Source organism: Pipra filicauda, unplaced genomic scaffold, assembly GCF_003945595.2.
Source record: "Pipra filicauda isolate LSUMZ 115617 unplaced genomic scaffold, ASM394559v2 scaffold18_size4552066_pilon, whole genome shotgun sequence".
Lineage (NCBI taxonomy): Eukaryota > Metazoa > Chordata > Aves > Passeriformes > Pipridae > Pipra > Pipra filicauda.
This window is the reverse complement of record NW_024104298.1, coordinates 2,868,089-2,888,570: the sequence shown is the minus strand read 5'-3', so window position 1 is coordinate 2,888,570 and position 20,482 is coordinate 2,868,089. Positions and strand designations below refer to the sequence as shown.

General features: G+C 40.1%; 1 protein-coding gene across 1 annotated transcript in view; it reads left to right on the top strand.

Moving 5' to 3' along the window:
* The window catches only part of EFHC2 (EF-hand domain containing 2), a 59,609-nt gene that overhangs the window by 26,736 nt on the left and 12,391 nt on the right, over positions 1 to 20,482 (top strand). The window contains exons 6-11 of the mRNA XM_027742030.2: positions 533 to 643; positions 971 to 1,109; positions 8,244 to 8,409; positions 9,420 to 9,562; positions 13,561 to 13,757; positions 17,838 to 17,971. Of these exons, the coding sequence (XP_027597831.1) occupies positions 533 to 643; positions 971 to 1,109; positions 8,244 to 8,409; positions 9,420 to 9,562; positions 13,561 to 13,757; positions 17,838 to 17,971 (890 nt within the window). The remainder of the gene's footprint in view (positions 1 to 532; positions 644 to 970; positions 1,110 to 8,243; positions 8,410 to 9,419; positions 9,563 to 13,560; positions 13,758 to 17,837; positions 17,972 to 20,482) is intronic.

The window sequence follows — 20,482 nt, the reverse complement described above, 5'->3', positions numbered from 1 at the left end:
ATTAAAAAATTGTAACATATTAAGTTTGATATTACTGGGATAAATTACTATTGTAATTTTGAAACTCGCAACAGAAACAAATATACTAACAATTTTGCCAACAGAATCAAGCTGACTTGAAGATCCTATGTGTGTGCAGTGGTTCAGACCAACCCTAAATGGTTCTTTGCATGTTTTTATAATTATTACCAATCAAAAAAATAGCCTTTAGAGCAGATGTTGACAATGATGTGGTGCTTCAGGTGTGTTGACCTTTGCTTTCTGTTTGCTTTCAAGAAAAAATAAGGAGACTTTACCCTTTGATGCACAGTAAGATTCTGGATGCTGCTTCTGGAATATGTACTGGCTTTTGACATACACACTGGCTTTTAGGTTTGGTGGTGTAATCTTACCTTAGAATTTACTAAAAATTCTCCCAGGAAAATACTACAATAACAGCCAGTCTGTAACAAACCTGCTAATTTTAAGGTACCAGAATTCTCTTTCTTCACTCTTAACTGTATTTCTGAAGAGTTGGTCCCTTCTCTTGCAGGATGCTCCCACTGAGATGTTACAGCCGGGCACAATCACCAATTACACTCTTCTCAATGTGTTGGGAAAGTCAGAAAGAAACAAAGGCTACTACATTCGGGACACTCTGCAGGTCAGATGTCATTGAATGCCTCCAGCTGTTGAATATCTTCATAGTAGTTTTTGTAATTTCTGTGATTGTTATCCTCTGCAACAGAGGGTTATTTATAGAATTGTGCTGGCACTGGAGAATAGCTGAAATGAAACCTACTCAGGTTTACTGTGTGTAAATCACCCGTTTGTAAAAATGAAGTAGCTTAATATGGGGTGAAATATACTTGCAAATGGACTTTGCAGGTTATGTGTTAAATCACACTCACTAAATGACCTGGGTTTTAAGGAAGGTTATGGGATTCTGGGATTTATGGAGCTGCTGTATGAATGTTCCCTCTTTTATTAGACAGGAGCGGTGCGTCAGGAATTTTACAAAGACTGCGACTTGAAAATAGGGGCAGTAATTAATGTTTGGGGAAGGAAGATGGTAATCTGTGATTGTGATGAGTTCACTAAAGAATATTACAGGAAAAAGTACGGAACTGGTAAGCAGTGATAATTATCCTTTCCTTATGAGCATTTTTATACTCCTGAGTTTGACAGAGCTGTCTTCAAATTTTATTACTGACAAAACATGCTCATTAAAACCTTTCACAATAACAATCTGTTGTAGGCCATTTGCAGCAAAGCAGTAATTTTGCAGGTGATCCAGAAGAGCTTTCTTATATGTTACTCCATTGAAAACTAACACATAATGCACATGTTCTTTTCCTAACTACCTCTGTCTTAAAAGGACAACGACAAAATAGTCATATGGATAGACTGCCATTTCTTCTTCTCTCCTTCCCCCTCCCATTCCCATAGCTGTATTTGCAGTCAGAAAATAATAAAGAGCATGTAGTGAGCGGGTAAGTAGAATGAGCTCAATTATTCCCCGTCTTACTATGTTTCATTTTATATGGATGTCAGAATCCTCACATAATAAGATTTTCTGACATGACAGTACTAGTCTATCACATTATTGGTTTTTTTTACAATGCAGTTTTGTGTATTCTGGACCATTAGGGTATGTATCCTGTGAAGTTTCAGCACTAAATTCTGGAAACATTTAGCAACTATGTCCATAATGGAAAAGCATTTTGGAAATGAATAGTGGTTTTCATTTTTCTGTTTTTTGAATGTCCTCAGTCAGACTTGCTAATGGTTCCATCATGGACATCTTCCTGCAAAAATGACTTCATTATTTTCTGGCAGTTTATTCATTCAATAAATGTAACTAAGCATCTAACTGTTCAGAGATGATTGGAAGAATTCTATGGCCTTTCTCTGATATTGTGAAACAAAATATCTGAGCAGGCTATTTCTTTTACCTTAACTTGTGATTGGATAGAGTGTGTGGATCAGAGCCTGTCTGCTGTACTGGGAGAATTAAATGATATAGCACTGCCATTCAAATACTAAATTTTTTAATTGGGAAAACATGTCTCATTAGGATTTTTTAATAATACCTTTGCATGCTTGTACCAAAACAAACCTGTTCTTGCACTAGCCAGTATGTGAGGAAGCCGTGTTCAATAACCACAGTATTATCTATAAGAATCTATAATAATAGGAGTCTTAACTCCAGAGATGCAAAATAGGGGCTTCTTCCCTGAGAAGCAATATCCTCTGTCTTAGCAAAATATCCTGGAACAGTGAATGGGGATTTCTTACTCAGGGCAGGCAATAACTGAAATGCAGCTGACCATCCTGCACCAAATATGCAGTGCAACCAAGTGTTAAACAAATGCAAAGTCCCTTCCCCTCCTCTAATGCGGGCTCAGTAATTACTGGTGATGTCTCTGGATGTTAAAATGGACCAGAAGTAGAATCAGGGAAGGTTTTAGCTTAGAAGCAGGTTTTGAGAGAGAATGAGTGAGTGTTCACCTTTTACTCTTGGTGAGTAACTCATTTTGTTTAGAAGTAGAATGAGGGAAGGTTTTAGCTTAGAAGCAGGTTTTGAGAGAGAATGAGTGAGTGTTCACCTTTTACTCTTGGTGAGTAACTCATTTTGTTTGTGTCTGGTGGACATGCAAGGTACTCTCAGTGGGCTCAGTCCCACAAAGTGCTCGAGATTCCGCCCCGATCCAATTAAACCCTGAAACGTACTTAATTGCAGTTCAAGTCCAGGGAGACCATTTTCTTGAGTAAGCAAGCGGATAAATTAGTTCTTACATCAAGGCACAGTACTCAGCACCTCATGGCATCAATCCAGATGTTTTGTTATTGTGTTTTCACATCACTCCCCTTCAATTCATACTCTTCTGCCAAAGCCATTAAAGAGGCCGACGTTTATTTTTGAGTCTGCAGTTTCAGCGTAAGTTACTTGCCCATGGAATTTGCCCTTTAGGAGAATTAAGAGTAGTTTAGATTTTCTCTTAAAGATCATGATTATGATATCCTATAATATGTCCAGTGTGAACTTCTGACCTCAGTTGTGAAACAGACTTTCAATAAAAACAGGTTTCAACTGTTTGTTATACATGTCCTCTTATGTATGGAGCCCATCATGGTAACAATGCCATCCCTCCATGTTTCTGCCACCTCTTATATTGTCCAAGTCTCGTGGCATTTCTCTCATCTGTTCTTGGCTGTAATGCTCAGAGGTGTATCTCCTCTTCCTCTGAAAGTAGAATTTCTTGCCTGTTTTAATATACTTGTGAAAAGCAGAGTTTTTCCATGGATAAACATAGCTAATGCCCTTCAATAGCAAGCTAATGACATCACTGTAACTTAGAAGTGCTATGAATGCAAGAGAAAATGCATTAATGAGTGATATTACCTGTCCAGACTTGCTAGTGCAGCCTCAGAGGAGGAGAAAAATATTCTATAGCCATGTAGGTGTTGTGGTCACCCTGCTGAAATGGGAGACTGATGTGCAGTGGGGGGAAGTTGATACTTGTCCTTCTCACTTAATACAGTATCTTAGCACAGAGTTGAGTATAAAGTGTTCTTTCTTAAATAACAGATTACTCCTGAAGGAACAAAACCAGTAAAATCTGGTTTCCTACTGATTTTTCTGTGCTGTGCCGGCACCTCCCAAGCCTTTGTGTTCTGCCTTTCCACGGCACCCTGCAATCCCTCTCCTGTCCCAGCTCTCCTCGCCCTCCCACCCCCTCATTTCTCAGGCTCCTCTCTGACCCGCTGCCTGGGCAGAGCAGTGTGTGGGGTGATGGGCTGGACAGTCCATGTGTGCTGTTGGCCCGGCAGCTGCTGCTGGATAACAGCTGACTCCTTGCTTTCCCCTCAGCGGGGGCATTAAAGCCTGCTGCCAGTTTTCACTAGACTTGTCAGAGGTCAGTGTCTCTGCTGTCCAACCCCTCCACTACATGTGGTGGAGACTGAGCAGCAGCTTCTAAATTTTCTTGTGTGCCTTTGGATGCCTTTTTTCCCTCAGGTAACTGTAATAGTCGTGAAGTAAGACTCTGTAAATGGAGATTTACTTTGAATCAGGATAAACACTGTCATGTTTCAGCTGCATGGAGTTCTGTGAGCAGTAAATTTTCTTTAATCCTGCACATAAAAGTTGTGAAGATGGTTTTATTGCCTTCTTATTTTACTTCTTACCTCAGTTGTGAAACAGACTTTCAATAAAAACAGGTTTCAACTGTTTATTATACACGTCCTCATATGTATAGAGAACAGCATGGTAGCAATGCCATCAATCCATGTTATCACCACCTCTTATATTGTCCAAGTCTAGTGGGATTTCTCTCTCCTCTTCTTGGCTCAGAGGTGTCTACTCTTCCTCTGAAAGGAGAATTTCTTGCCTGCTTGCTGTATACTGATATTCAGTATGGTTATCACTCTAATCCAAAGTATGTAGCACTTGACTCTTCCTTGAAATATGGTCTTATCTAGCACATGAGGGTTTTCCTCCAGTTCTTTGATGAGGGCAGAAGGTAATCTTGCAATGTATACCAAAATCTTACAGTGTATATTGAAACTGAAAGCTGACAAGCTCATTTGAGCTGGTTTAATGCTGCCTCTTCAGCAACAAATTCTTCTTGAGGAATTTAGTTTTTCTAACTAAGAAGGCTTTGCTATCTGCAAATTTTTTATACGCTAAAGATGTGGCTGAAGTTGTTTTGTTTCTTGCAGCTCCCGGTGCTTGTTCAAATCTCACTCAGGTTTGGATGTCGTGAGAAAGCTACAAGTATGTGGTACATGTTTGATATATGAGGTGAAATAAACCCCTGTGTACTGCAGTAAGAAAGAGTGAAACTGTCCATGGGAAAAATACCTGTGCTGTTCTTCCTGGAAGTAGAAATTTGTAATTCTGGACTTTCAATTTACAATCTCTCTCCCCACTGTAAATTCACACTGAAAATGTTGCAACCTGGAAGAAGAGAGCATTGATTCCTTTTCCAGACTGGATGTAGGTAATTTTCTTAAGCAGCAGTGATTGCCTTTGAGAGGAATGTATTTTGTGTGTAAGCGCCTGTCTCATTCTGCCCTAATCCTGTGTGGCAGAGCAAAGATGAAATGAGTTTTGAGCTCAGGTAGGTGGCTGTTCACAAGTTGCAGAAATGAGGTTTTGTCTGGTTTTGTGAACTGTATTTCTCCATGGCACTTTCTTTCTGAATTTCCTCACTCATAGGAGAGAATCTGAATACGTAATCCTCTGAAATCCTGGAAAATATAGGTGGCACAAGGCTGGATATTTGCACTGTTCTCCTTAGTGAATCTAGACAGATGGGGATTGGTCTCTTCTCCCAGGTAACAAGCAACAGGACAAGATGAAACGACCTCGAGTTACACCAGGGGATTTTACACTGGACATTAGGAAAAACTTCTTGACTGAAAGGTTTGTCAAGCACTGGAACAGTGCCCAGGGAAGTGATGGAGTCACCATCTCTGAAGTGTTCAAAAAACATGTGGCACTTAGGGACATGGTTTTGTGGTGGACCTTAACAGTTGGACTTGATGATCTCAGAGGTCTTTTCCAAAGTAATGATTCTATGAATGAAGCCAAGTCATTTTACTTCATGTAAAGGGACGGGATGGGAACCAAAGGGCTGAACTTCTCTTTGGACTTCGTGTCCTGCACGCTTTCGTTGCGAGGGATTTAACATACCCTCGGGGGGCAACACACTATTCCTCCTAATTTGTAGTTTCTTTCTAGTTTATAAATCTAATTTTCATCCACATGTGCTAAAGTACATAAAAAGGGAAATGCTTTAGCGTTCCTTAATGAATGCCTTATGCACGAGTGTGAATGTGCAGACACTGTGACGGGCACGGAAACACAGGAGCTTCTTGTCCTCTGCGTCCAGGGTGCTCCGAGCACTTCTGGCAGGACCTGCGGCAACCGAGGAAAGAGAAGGGGCTCGTGTCTGGTAAATTACGCTGTTACTTGTTGCGTAATTAAAAAATTAACGCTCGCGTTGATCAGCGGCGTCAAAGGCGCTCGTCACGCCGCCGTCCTGCCGCGCTGCCACTGGATGGCGCTGCGGGAGCGCGGGAGCCGCCGCCCTTCCCGGTGCCGCTTTTCCCGGCGATGGAATGGACTTTTTTTTGCACATGGGCTTGTGTTTTTATGGAGAAAAATCCTAGCATGATTCTGCAGAACCCCTTTTTGACTGATTTAGGTGAAAGTATCAACTTTTTGAGTCAGACCATGTTCTTCTAAGAGGCAAAGGCCAATGGAGATCTTGTATTTTCAAGTTAAAGAAAAACTCCGACATCTGAACACTTCCTTTATTTTTCAACTCACACTGCTGCAAGTCAGATCTTAAGTGTTGTGCTTTGATCTTCTAATATAGCCATGTTTAAAACATTTTAAACACAAACCAGTGTTCCAAGTGACAGTGATTTTGTCATCCTCCTCTATTTGCACTAAAACCCATGTTACAAGTTTAGGTTATTCATCTCTCCTCTGTTCTGGATAGAAAAGTTAAGTTTTAAAGAAAAAAAGCCTTTATTTCATGGGATCTGCTATTATGCACTGGTCACTTAAATCACTCTTTGCCTCCTGGGCTGTGGTTTGTGATCCATCTTCTTCCAGTTTGGCTCATGTGTTTGTCTTTTACTTACTAGCCCAGCCAGCTCTCCCTCTCCAGCCCACCCCGGTGTGAGGTGATGCTGTTCCACATGGACAGTTCCGTGCCAGTTGGCTCTGACCCTCTTATTGCACCTGTGCTGGTGCAGAAAGGGCTCTGATGGTTGTGGGGGGCAGCAGGCTGGGCTTGAGGCCACAGCAAAGAGGGCCAGCTGGAACCTGGGCTGCCCAGAAATCGAGGAAAGTGCTTATTCCTGTCTGCTCCGTGCTCGTGAGACCTAATCAAGGTACTGTGTCCCATTTTGGGTCTGCCATGCCAGGAAAGACAGAGACCAGCCAGGGTGAGTTCAAGGCAGGCCCCAGGGCAGTCAGGGCTGAGCAACACTTGGGGAGCAGGGTTTTCTCAGCCCAGGAAGGGCCCTGAGTGGCCACTTGTGCCCACCCATGCAGAGGTGCTGAGACCAGGCAGCCTGGCCCTTCTCAGGGGTACATGGCAGGAGGCACCAGACAACAGGAGTAAGTGGAAACAAGAGTGTCAGAGCTGGATATCAGGAAAAACTTTATTCACTGGGGCAGGCTGTGCAGGCTCTGCCCTGGGAGGTTTTGAGCCCCAACTGGACACAGCCCTGGGCAGCCTGGTCTGACCTGGGGCTGACCCTGTGCTGAGCAGGTGACCACACTAGAGACCTCCCAACATGACTGACGCTGTGTTCCCATGGCTGAGGTCTTCATTTTCCTCAGGTCTGCCCATTTACTTTTTCCCATATACAAGTTACTTGTTTTCCATTTTTCATTAACCTCATTTAAGCAGCAGACTGTGTTGCTGTTCAGTTTTATGTGAACCCCCCTGGAAGCTGGGAGCTGTCCTGCCGTAGAAGGGCAGTGCCAGGGTGCAACAAGGGGCCAAATGGTACAGCAAGATTTTCACCAAGAGAGGAATAAGGAGGGTCAGGAAAGCAGCGCTTTCAGGAGCAACTTCTATGGGAATTGAGTGCAGGTCTCTGACTAGACACGCCTCTGCTGAGTCAGGAGAGCTCCTGCTGTGTATCTGGGGTTGTCATTGATCACTGCAGGGAAAGATTTGAGACTGGGAAAATGAGGAAAAACAAAGCTTCCAAAACTCTGGATATAATGAGATGTGCACTGAAGCTATTGGCTTCAATGTACCAAAGACTTCTTATATATGTATGCTTTAAATAATGAATAAAATTTCATTTATTCATGTATTTATTTTCCTCTGGCCGAAAGCACAGGGCAGGAAACTCATAAGCCAATTATTTACTTAATCATGTTGTCTCAAAGGATAAAACTGAAGAATTCATTTAGAATTTTTAATTTACTATTTTATCCCATTTTGAAACTATATTTGTCTTTCTTTTTGTCTGTGTATCTTAATGATATTTTTCAAACATTTTAAGATTATAGATGAAATCCTGAAACCCTTGAAGAAACAATAATTTTGCTGTCGGCTCAATGGAGTCTTTTTCTACCCTGTAACAGTAGGAGGGATCCTGGTTTGACTTTGATCAGTGCTCTGTTACACAAATAGGCTAATAAGTATTTAGATTGGAAGTTTAAATGCTTAGTAGAATGGCTTCATCACATCAGTAATAAATAAGTCTTGCTGTCTTTGTTGTAGTGGATTTCACCCCAGTTCAGTTTAAGACTCCACCACCTCCAGAACCAGAAAAACCTGTTCCCCCTTATAATGGATTTGGTTCTGAAGAGGATTCTCTGAACTCCTGTAAGAAGCTGCTTCCCCAGGCTCCCCTAAAAGATTACAGGAAATTCCTGGTTAAAGACAGGTATTTTGTGTGAAAAATAATTTCAACTTTTTAAATTGTGTATTTTTGTGAAGGAGATAAATGCTAAGTAGGGATGTAATTTTTTTTCAGCAAAATATGCAACTCATCAGGCTTTTAAGGGACAAGTGCATGAGGACTGGGTTAGCGATGTGGTACTTCAATTTGCTGCAAACTCTGCAAAATTTCTCTTTGGAGAAGGCAAATATTCTGACCTTCTTATCCCCTACCTTCTTTCCTCTGCTGTCTTCAGAGGGGGTTTGATGGAGGTCTTAGTCCAGGTATTAATCAGGAATTTTGTGTGATCCAGCAGTCCAACACAGATTTGGTTTTGTGTTTGACTTTCTGATACTTTTTTTGGCTGCTGAATTTACTGTAGCACTTTTAATGCTGTAACCCTTTACTTTTCATTATGAAATGGTTTGTCAGGCAGCGGTTGTTGAAGCCTAACAAAAAGAGCAAAGTCTTGTGCTAAAGATTCACCTGTAGATCACCTGTAAAAGAGGAAAGCTGTTAGAAAAAGGCTTGGGAATATATTTATACAGGTACTGCAAATTATTTAAAACCCAGTCACTTAACAAATATCCAACCGGTAAGATCATCTGGTGGACCTGAATTTGTGGAGATAATCCCGGTATGACGTGCTATTCAGAATTTGATTTGAAAATATACATACCTAAAAGCGTTCTAAATGTTTTCTAAATTTTCTGGAAAGAAACTTGGAGCTTGATTTGCAACTGAACTTGAATGCAAATTCATTCCAGACTTGTGGCAGAGAAATAATTTTCCCCTGAAAACTATTCCTTTCTATCTGGCTGACTCCAGCTGGTTCTGTTAATTTAAGCTGAAAATGGTTTTTGACGAAGTAGTGAATCTTATGCCATTTCCCTTCTAGGTCCAGGAATAACACAATTAATGTATGTTACAAAACTCGGGAGAAGGCATCTCTTAGGGGTGAAAACTTTTCACATGCTCTGTTTTTGACTTCTTAGCTCTTCCTTTGCCTGTTTCAGATACGGCATGGAAAGTAACACGCTGCGCTTCGGTGCAAAATTCATCACAGAAGATCCTATTGACAAGGATCGGAAATTCGTTATTTCCTACTTCCTGAGTGATGACACCATCTCAGTTTTTGAATATACAGAGCGAAACACAGGTAAGATGTAGTAGTGCCTCCAATCAGTCCCAGCTTCCCTGCTCATTTGGTTAGAGCTTCCAGTAAACCCTGTGGCCAGACTCAGCACTAGCAGAAGCAGGGATGTGGATTTTCAAAAGCAATGGGAATTACATCAGCAGGTCTACTGCATTGTCTTGCATAGCTGTATGTCATAGTAATTCATGTTCTTCCTCACTCAGAACTACACTGTTCATTGCATGACAGTACTTCACAGTAGCCCTTGGGAACTGCAAGTTTAATGCATTAGAGCTTTTATTACTTTTTAATTTGAAAATCTGGCCTTTAAACACTTGCTTTTGTTGTGGATAACATACAGGAATTGTATTGTAACGGATGATAAATAGGGACAGGAAATATAAGACATCAAGAATGAAAGACTAAATCCTTTGTTTTGCAAAATCATGTTATGAAACTTCTGCAGCATCCATTGTATAGAAGAAGCTCATGAAAGCCAAACAACTGTGATACTTTTTAATATACTTTATCGTTAATCATGGAGTGTTGAGCATGTAAAGAGTGAGGATTGCCCTGTGCTAGTCTGTATGTGTGTGTGTGTATAATACTGAACTGAATCCCAAGAGCCAGACTGCCAGTGTTTAAGTGACAAATGCTTTGTTACTTCTCAGTTGCTTGATCCTGTTGCTGGAGCATGGTTGCCAAATGTTGTCATGGTTTAATTCTTTAGACCACTGTGGTCTGTTGTAGGCTGCCTCCAACTGAGAATATGAAAGGTTTTGTGATTTTCAAGCATCTTTTTATTTCCTTGAAGTGTCTTGTGCACAGATGGAAGGACACAGCACATGGAAGTCATTCTGTAACTCAGAGAGAGAGGGAAGCTTTGGCTAAGCATGACCCTGTTGGAGAGATTGGTGTGTTCCTGAGGAGCCCACAAAAGTTGTGCAGCAGCAGTTTCAGAGCAGTTAACATCCAGAAGGGCTCTGGCACTTCTTAACATGTGGTATCGGAGGAGTGACTGTTAAAGTTACTGTTGTCCTCTGATAAACCCATAGAGAGAAAAAAAAATCAGAAAATCACATTCTCTCAAAGACAAGGGAAAAAGAGTGATAGAAGGTTTCCTCAGTTACCATGTTAGGCTCTTGTGGAACTGCCTGAATTGCCCTATATCAGCTTCTTGGCACGGAGCACCTGTGTGGTACTTCAGGCACTGCTGCAACGGTGACCACATCACTGTGCTCAGTACTGCCCTGTTCTCACTGTCACAGCAAGGACTGGCCCAGGGAGGACTGTCCCCTCCCCTTTGCTTCAGGCTCTGGTGCCAGCAGTTGACTTTCTGAGGTCCCCTTATCCCACTTGCAGTTAAGGACTGAGTATTCCTGTGACCCTACACTTCAGCCTTTGCTGAAAATGACTTCTGATGTTAATACTTTTCAGAGCTATGAACATCACATCCATAAAAAATGAAGGTGTAATGAATATCTAGAGCCTTCTGTATTCCTAGAGAACATTTCCTGTGCCAGTGGCCCTACTAAGTAATTTTGAGTACCCTCATAAGAGTGGGATATTTGGGAATGTCTCGGTCTTTTCAATCCAAAAAACCTCTGATTGCATCTCTGCTTGTATCCAACTATATTATGAATGCATATATAGGAGCATCACCTCCAACTAAATTACAAGCAGTTCTCTGAGAAGTATTTTGAAAATGTGTAGAGTACCTGCCTGGGGCTTCATTGAGCATTCCCAGTGTTTCCTGCTTCACTACAACATCAAGATTTAGCACTCCTTATGGCAGCAGTGTCCTGTCATCATTATTTTACTTGTTTCCTGCCATCGAGTGGCCTGTAATTTATGCAACTTCTTTTGTTGCAGCTAAATACACATACAATTATTTATATATTGTGCAATGCTGCATTGAAGAGACAGGACAAGGAGTAGGGATGAGGTAGAGAAGGTACAGCAGCAGTTGGAAAGAGGTCTGGGCCTGCAGAAGTTTCTTTGTTCCCACCTTTCTTCTTTTCTTTCTTCTTCCTTTCTCTTCTCTCACTATCCCTCCTTCATTTTAGTCATGCCTGAAAGAAAAGTGAATGAGTTTCTTCAATGTTAAGAATGACAAGGGTTTACAGAAGTGAGATAAGAGTGGCTAAGGAAAAGGAGTAAGGCATGGAAAATAGCCTGACCATCCCTTCTGTGCACAGGTTCAGAGGTTTTGCCTTTTTATTAACACGAACTGGTACAAATTGGCAAATAATGCTTCAGATCTCAATCCTAAAATGGAAGTAATAAGTTGCTCTTAGTTATCTAAGTTTAGCAACCTGAAGGTTGCAGAGAAGTACTTCACACTATTAGTAACACTGTGAAACTCTATGAAATCCACAGGGCTGGACATCTTGAAGCGCTTCTTGAGATGGGGGTCAAAGCATGAGAACTTTGGCTCCCCATGCAGAGGATCACATCCCCTTTTTTTGCTCAGTGTAAGACCCAGCCAACAGCTGTACAAACACCTGCAAACTCTGATCTGATCTTAATGGAAGAGAGTCTTTCGTTATGGTGTTTATTTTGTGCTTTGAGCCTGGCTCTTATAGATTTCCATCAGAACTCCTTATCAGGTTTCAGTGCAAAATCTCTAACTTAATGAGATATTTTCATTTTTCTTTATACCACTTGTAGTGTACTAACCTATAACATTTAGAAAACAATTATGGGACAGAAGTATTAAGATAAGTTTCCAATTAAAGTGCACAATTGCAAGGAAATAGAAAGGTGAGAGTGAAGTTCCAATCTTACAGAGAAATGTTAAATATTAAAAACAATTGCCAGGATTATATAACCTAAAATTTTGTATTTGTTGTAATAGCTGGGTGAAAAGGAATGTGTTAAGATTAGAGTCGCTTTAGTGATTAGAATTGCTTTTTGGTTCAAGCTAGATCTGACCACTACCATAGTGTATTTTTTTCTCTTTTGCTTTTGTGGTGCTAATAAAGCAATTAAGACAGATATTTGCTCCAAACTCTGGTTTGAAAAGTAGTTTGGGTTTCACGTTCATTTGTGCTTATAAAAGGCACTTTATTACACTGTTCATCAGCCTTTTATTGGACTTGCATCACTACTTGATATGAAGGTGTCATTAAATGTTACTGAAGTGTGCTTTTGGCTGTTGGCTTGGAAGCTCAAATATCAACAGGAAACAAACCTCAGAGTTGTTGTAGGGCACATATCCCAGTGAAACCAAACGTGTGACAGAATGTTTTCTAGAAATCTTGGTACATGCAGAGCAATCTTGTGGTGCACCAGAAGATAATACTGGAAAGTGAAATGTTGCTTTTAGTATCTTACCTACCCTTGAGTGCCACATGCGGTTTCTAGTGACACAAATAAAATCATCATAGTGTTTAAAGAAATCATGTGACATACCCACCTCACAAAGGAAAGAGCAGATCACAATTAAATTGCATTGGCAGAACAGTGTGTGGAAGACAAAGACATGTCACTCCTATGTTTTTAAAAAATTCAAAAGCCCTTAAAAAAAAGTTAAAATCCACAGTCTTCAGACAGTGCTCTCTGAAGTTGTGGGGTTTTTTTCCTTTTCTTGGTTTTAACACTTTAGGGGTAATTGCCTGCATCTCACTTTTTGCATCTTGTGTTTCTCAAGGGTCAGTTCCAAGGCTGTCAACAGGGTTGTGGGAAAGATTTGGAGAGGCACATTTCTGTCCCGTTTTAAAGAAAACAAAAACGGGGAAGGTGTTTGGCAGGCATTCAAAAGAGACATGTCACAGAATATGCACAATGTAACTGTTGCTGTGGACACTGGCAGAGACAGTCCTTTTAGCAAGGAGAGGGAGGGGAAGAGAGAGAGTGTTATGAGACAAGAAACTGAAGAACAAAAACTGGTGTTTAAATACAAATCGTCTGTTTTGGGGTGTCTTTTGGTTGGTGCTTTGGTGCTTTTCTTATGTGTTTTTTGTTTGTTTGTTTTTTGTAAGTGAATCCACAATTAATTATTTTAAATTCTCTTCCCACAGGGATACCTGGTGGGAGGTTCTTGGAAAGAGGTCGCATTAAGAAGCCTGGGCAGGAACTCTTTAAGAGTGAGCTATCTGAATACTACAAGGCTCATGATCTGTTTGTTGGAGCCAGAGTTTGTTTCCATGGCCACAGCTTTCTTTTGGTGGATGCTGATGAGTACACGTTCAGCTACATGGAGAAGAATGCAAATGAGGTGAAGCAGGCTCTTGTTGCTTTCTATTATCTTTAAGGACTGTGGTTTAGCTATACATTTTTCTGAATTAGTTGTACCCAGTTTCCTCACCCAAAATTCACAGCCCAGTGCTCTCTGCCTAGCAATGGTTTTAGGAGATGCCAGCCAAGGAGTGCATGCAAGTCTGACCACTCTTCACTGTCCACCATTCCCCTTCCTTTCTCAGAATCCAGTCATGCTCTATGAGGGGTTGTTAGAAGGTATATCCCTGCTTATTCCTTCTTGAGGCTGTTCATGGACCTCTTGTCCCTGAGTTGATGTAATCCTGGTTGAACCTACAGATACTGTGTAGCTTCCACAACTTGCTGTGGTAGCAAGTTGAAAAGTTCACTGCCTGCTATGAAAAAGAAATATCTGATAAAAGAAGTATTTTTTTATCTGTTTTAAAGCAACCTCCCACTAGTTTCAATGCCAGTTCTGGAGTGTGGTGAAGAACCCTATTCACCTTATGCACCACCTTCATAATTTTGTAAATCTAGGACATCCTTCCCACTCAGCCTGATCCTGTCCAGTTGAAGATTCTCACCCTTTTTAGTCTGTGCTTGCAAAGTAACTCTGAGATGTGGAGACTGGAGCAGTACACAGTACTCAAGATGTGAGCACATCCAATTTAGTCTTACTGATGAGGCTGTTTTATTTCTTGATTTGATTTTTTGGGTTCATACTTATTTTTCTGCTGAAACATTTCCCTTGTAATATTAGAAACTCATATCACAGTCAGGAATTCAGACTTACAGCATGTACTGAGTTTGGCGTTGCCTTCAGAGGGGAGAGCAACAATAAATTGAGAGCTGGGGTGCTTCTGCTGATGTATACTTTATGAGAATGGTGCAATTTCTTTGTAAATGAATGGGGATTAGCACCACCTGCCTTCCCTGGAATAACGAGGAATATCTGCAAAGTGCTTGTGGGTGTAAAATACTAAGGCTGCTAAATGCTTTAAGCAGTAAAATAGAAAGCTCTATACATTATGTGTCTTTACTGCTGGACAGTTTCTCCTTCTAGTAGAATCAAAACCAAAGATATCCTCCAAAACACAGCACATCATTAGATTAGTAGCTGTTCCTTGGAACCTTTGTTTGTGTTGAGTATCTTGGATCCAACAGATAAGGTCTTAGTTTTCCAAACTGAATGATTGGACATTAACAAAATAAAACCTGAAAAATAGGAAGAGGCAACATTGGAAATACTTCATTAAAGTGAATTTTGAAACATTCTTTTCACAATTAAGATTTTAAAGGAGCTGGTAGGAAAAAAAAGGTTGATTCTCCCAATGACAGCTTCTTCATTCACATCCTTTGACTAGAGTTCCAGAAGTAAGGACACACCTTGTTTGCCTCAGTTCATCAAGGGGTCACATGCTCAAATCACAACAACTTCAGCAGTTATAAGAGAAGAACAGAGCTGGAAGGTAGTTTAAAGAAGGGGGAACAATTTAAAGATCACTATTTTTCAGTTGTTTCTAAAATTTGAAAATAAATAACTTTCCTTCCGAATAGACAGAGGTTTTCTTTCAGCAGGACACATCAGTATGATTTTGAAAACTGGTGAAAGAAATCCATACGGAATGTTTTTCTTCTAGAAATTGCCATTTTGACCACAGTTCCATGGGCATATGGTAATTTAGATGAAATTTTGATTGATAATTATAGTGCAGGTGGATATTGAAAATTTGTTTGACACCGTATTCTGAAATTTTCAATTTTCTGCTTCAAAATTGTACTTGTTGTATTGTTTTTAAGTTATAAGTAGAGAAAAATCACCGAGTCGTATCATTTTGACTACTACCTGTACTGGAAGTAACTTTAAAGGTCTAAGTCAAAACTTTTCAGCACTTCTTTTCCGATTTGAGGGACAAAATATTTATTTGGAAAGTGCCGATTTGCTTGCAAAACAGACCACGTGTGTTGTGCACAGTCCTACTGGTATTATCCAGGTCTTTGAAGGACTGTTTGAATTAAGGAATCCCTGTGCCTCCTTGACAGGGAATTCAACGTCTCTGAAACTGTCTCATTGTTCTAGCTTTGCTGCCTACTGCAGCACAAACATGGAAGTGGATTTTACTTCCATTGAATCCAGCATGATGGCCTCTGACTTGGGCAAGACAATCAAACAAAACTGGAGTGTGACTACATGCTGATGTGTCAGCAATTACATGAGAAGAGGGAAAGTGGGTAAAGTTATTGCCATGCTACTCAGGTACTCAGTATCTATGTAGGTGTTTGGAATATGTGGTTTAGAAAAAAAGATGTAAAACCAGCTGTTTTGATGATGTGGAGAAGACAGAACGGTTTAAATACTCTGCTCACTGAGTCCTTCTGCTCAGTCTTTTCTCAGTGCCTGTTCCTTGCTTTGTCTGGGAGGGGACTGGAAATGTTGCTGTCTCTAAAACTGGTCCAGCTGTTCCACACCACTGCCTTGCACAGCGCCTGCCAAGGCTGCACCTTGAGTTTTGGCATAGGCAGAAATTGTCTTCTCTAAATCTGAGAAAAACCTGCAACCACTGATGTATTGATTAACCTTGGATCAATTTGTACTGCTCTGGCAGTGTCATAGGGACTTTAAATACTCTTTTCTAGATTGCTTTGGACTGACACAAAGCTGTAGACACACTTCAGCATAATTGGGAGCGAGGCACAATTCCTGTGTCCTGGCCCTTAGTGTGACTCATACAAATTTCAAATAATTGCTAGTTAAAACAACATTGCTTTGTGGAATAAATGGGAGAAAACTATTCTCAGATAATTCATTCTGCCTTTAAGGTAAGTAGAGCATGACAGATATAAGGACATCTCAGATAATCATACTTGAACTCAACCCCAATTTAATGACTAAATACTTATATGTTTTATGTTAGAAATGAGTTTAGCAAATAAACCCTTGTTAGAGCACTAATGCAACAATCTGAATATAGCTTGAAAGCCATAGTGCTCCAGTTCTGTTTAATCTGAGTTCAAATTTATTTTAATGGCCTATTTAGGAAGAAATAAGCATTTAAGCATTCTTATACACAACAGGAAAAATTGGTTGCTAACAAATTTCCAATCTGCTAATTATGAGTATTTAAGACAATGTGGTCCCATATGAATGAGCCTAGCTGTTGGAACATTTAATTGGAGCCAATGGTGAAAAGATTAACTAATCTTTTAATAATGAGATTTGTTATTTGAGAATCCAGTGAGGTGCACTAACATAAAATGAGGACCAAGTTATTAGAACTGTACTTTAAATGTTTCGACTTCTGCTTTAACAATGCAATGTTTGAAGCAAAAGTGGATGTCCTTTTATGTAGCTGGGATAAACTTTCTGAGAGTGCACGATCTGATGATTTTTGTTTGATTGTTTACGTTCTTGGTAGGAAGCAATTTTTTTTTCCGTAGCAAGCTTCCCTCCAAACTTAACTCAGTGCTGATTTATGCATTTGAAGTGAGAAAAGGAAGAAACTAATAATACTCAGCAGTTCAGTATTGCCCTACATCTTGACAACATGCCTGGTTGGTTGCAGAATGCCTGTCATAGAATGGCTTGGGTTGGAAGGGACCTTAAAGATCATCTCATTCCAACACCCTTGCCATGGGTGGGGGCACCTTCCACTAGACCAGGTTGCTCAGACCTCCATCCAACCTGGCCTGAAACACTTCCAGGGATGGGGCAGCCATAACCTCTCTGGGCAACCTGTGCCAGGGCCTTGCTGCCCTCACAGTGAAGAATTTTTTCCTAATATCTAATCTAAATCTGTTCTCTTTCAGTTTGAAGACATTCCCCCTTATCCTGTCCCTACATGCTCTTGTAAAAAGTTCCTCTCCATCTTTTTTCTAGGCTCCATCTTTCTTTTTGTCCCCAGCACTGGTCTCCATCTGCTCATCCCCCAGCCTGGATTGATACCAGGGATTGCCCCGACCCAGGTGCAGCACCTTGCACTTGGTCTTGTTAAACCTCCTGAGATTCCCATGGCCCACTCCTCGAGCTTGGCCGGGTCCCTCTGGATGGCATCCCATCCTTCGGGTGTTTATAATCTCTGTCTTGCTTTCCTCTCTTAAGTTCCCTGTGGCTGATGTTGGTGTCCTCCTCATGAGACTGAAGGACAAGACAGAATCTCGTTCCAAAGAAATCAGAAAGACGTTTGCTACTACTGACCCTGAGCAGACCAATGTCATTGACTATGACACTTTCAGGTAAGACAGTGGATTTCGGGTTCTAATACTTAGTGAAGGCACATTCCCCCAAAATGTCTAGAGCATGGCTGGTTTTTCATGCTTTCCGTTTTTTAGCTGACAAATGGCACAGATTTGTTTTGCATTTACTTGGAGATTGTGAAAAAGAAAGTGAAAAAATAAAAAAAAAAAAAAGAGAAATGTGATAGTTTTGAGTAAGCTGAAAAGCACAACTGAAATCTGTCTACTTTTTATGGAGCTGGCACGAGGTGTTGTGAAGAGGGCACAAGTCAGCAGTAATACATACACTGAAATATAAAGAAAAGTCCATTCTAAGAGTCAAACAAATTAATTAGTAGTTTTGAAATTAAAGGAGGAATGTCTGTGTTGCCTCCCAAAAATGATGTTATTTGGGTTTTGAATCACTGATGAAGAAAAAAGTCTTGATAGAACCAGGGTGTATTGAAATTACAGGAGGCAGTGGTAAGCATGTTTAAAAAAGACTGGAAAGCAGTAGTGAGAGCAATAATTAATACTTGGATAGTGATTTCAGCATAGATAGAGGGAGTGGGAATCTGAATTTTGGCAGTGATCCAGATATGGCAATGGACAAATATATAGATACTTGAAAAAGGAAATCATGCTCGGATACAAGCTGATTTCAGCTTATCCCACAGCCAGAATACTTGAGCATATGAACTGTTTTGGGTAAAGTTAATTATGTGGAACAGAGGAGAAAATTTTACTTAAAAGAATTTGGTTTTCACAGAAGTAATATACTGTGTATTTAGGAAGTGTCATAATAACTAAAGCGTGCAAGTAGATGTGTATTGCTTGGAATGTCATCCCCATAGGAATGTTAAGGCAGAAACTGCTTCAGAAATATCTCAGAAAAACAATAGATCAGCTGAAGAATCTTCCAGCAAATCAAAGTGAAAGTAGTGAGAAATTAAAACAAGCTGCTATTTAGAAATGAAAAATAAGTGTTTAACAGGTAAGATTTAAACTAAGGCCACAGTTATTGGCAGCTTCTGGTCAAAATATTTCTGAACTCAGATATTTTACTCAACAGAAGCAAGAGTTTGAATTGTTAATTGCACTAAGAGGGAAAATGTTATTACTAGAGTAAGAAGGGGAGAAAATTGAAGGGTAATCTCTATCTGGAGAAAGTTTTTAGCACTTGGAGAAGGGTTTTAATTTATGTAAACAGTTGCTATTTAAAATCAAATAATTATGGCTTTAATTTAAGTTATGAAATAATCGTCTGCAAAACTTTGTCCACACATGAAGAGCAGGTCAAAGGTCTGGAACATTTGCATGAGGAAGTCAGGGAAGCACACTTTTGGAAGGGAGGACTCTGCTTTTAAATATCAGGGAAAGATTTTTGTTTTACCAAGAAGAGTCTCAGTTGGGTGTAAATTTAATCATGGCCGTACTCTGTGCAGCTGTGAACAGCCCAGCTGTTCAATTTGGGGTGGTGGAATTCTGTGGCATGGAGAGAGATGTGTCTAATTATGTGGTATTGAGGGACTTTGCTTCAGCAACAAAAAATGCAGTAGCCCTCTCCATAGCAGTAGAGCTGGAGAACCCACGTGACAAAGGTTTTCTTGGCCTCAATACTCACCTGGGCCAGTCTGAACACCCACTAATGGCCTACATCCCTCCTGCAGAGAGAAGACAGGGGGTCTAACAGGAAACATGTATCTTATTTTAGAATGAAAGAAGTATTTTTAATGACAAAGATGACAAAGACAAGAGCACTTCTTTGCATCTATGAAAAGTCAAAGATATTTTTCTGTGAATAGAGTATGTATTTTTCTTTCATTTCTTTTATTGTGTACATCACTGTTTATTTTTAATCTACCATGGCATTTGATGATTGTAAGTAGCTACAAATGATTATTTTTAGTACAGGCAGTTATCTTTGTGACAACTTCAATGATAATCCTCTTTTCTTATCTTAAATACAGCTAAAGCTTCACTGTGCTCTGAATTTGGCTGTTCAGATTTCTTCCTTTCTACCTATGTAATTTTATATGAGCTGCATTTAAAAATACACCTAGAATTATGATGTAACGAAGCAGAATTATAATTACACAATTTACTTCAACTGCTTTGAGAATCCAAATCTATGGTACTTCATCCAGAAAATAAATATATGATGTACACTTAAGCTATCATTAAAACTGTTGAAAGCTTTGTTAAAAGGAGAACAAAGAATAACTAAAACTTAGATGCTTGTGCATCACACAGCCCTCTCCAGTCTATTTTTTCCCATAAGCTACTGGCAAGACTGTTTGATTTTATAGACAAAGAGCCATGTGGGTCTAACAAGGATGCCTATCTTCAATTCAGCTTGAGAAGCAGCTCCCTTAAGCAGTTAAATATTATTTGTTCTTTCTGTAATAAATTCAGATTGCAATCTGTCTTATTCTTCTAGAACAAAAAAAAAAAGTAAAACAAAAGATAGCAAAGCTGTGGGAAAAATTATTGCAGCTTGTTTCTTTTTGTCAGGAAGAGTTTGGATGTTTA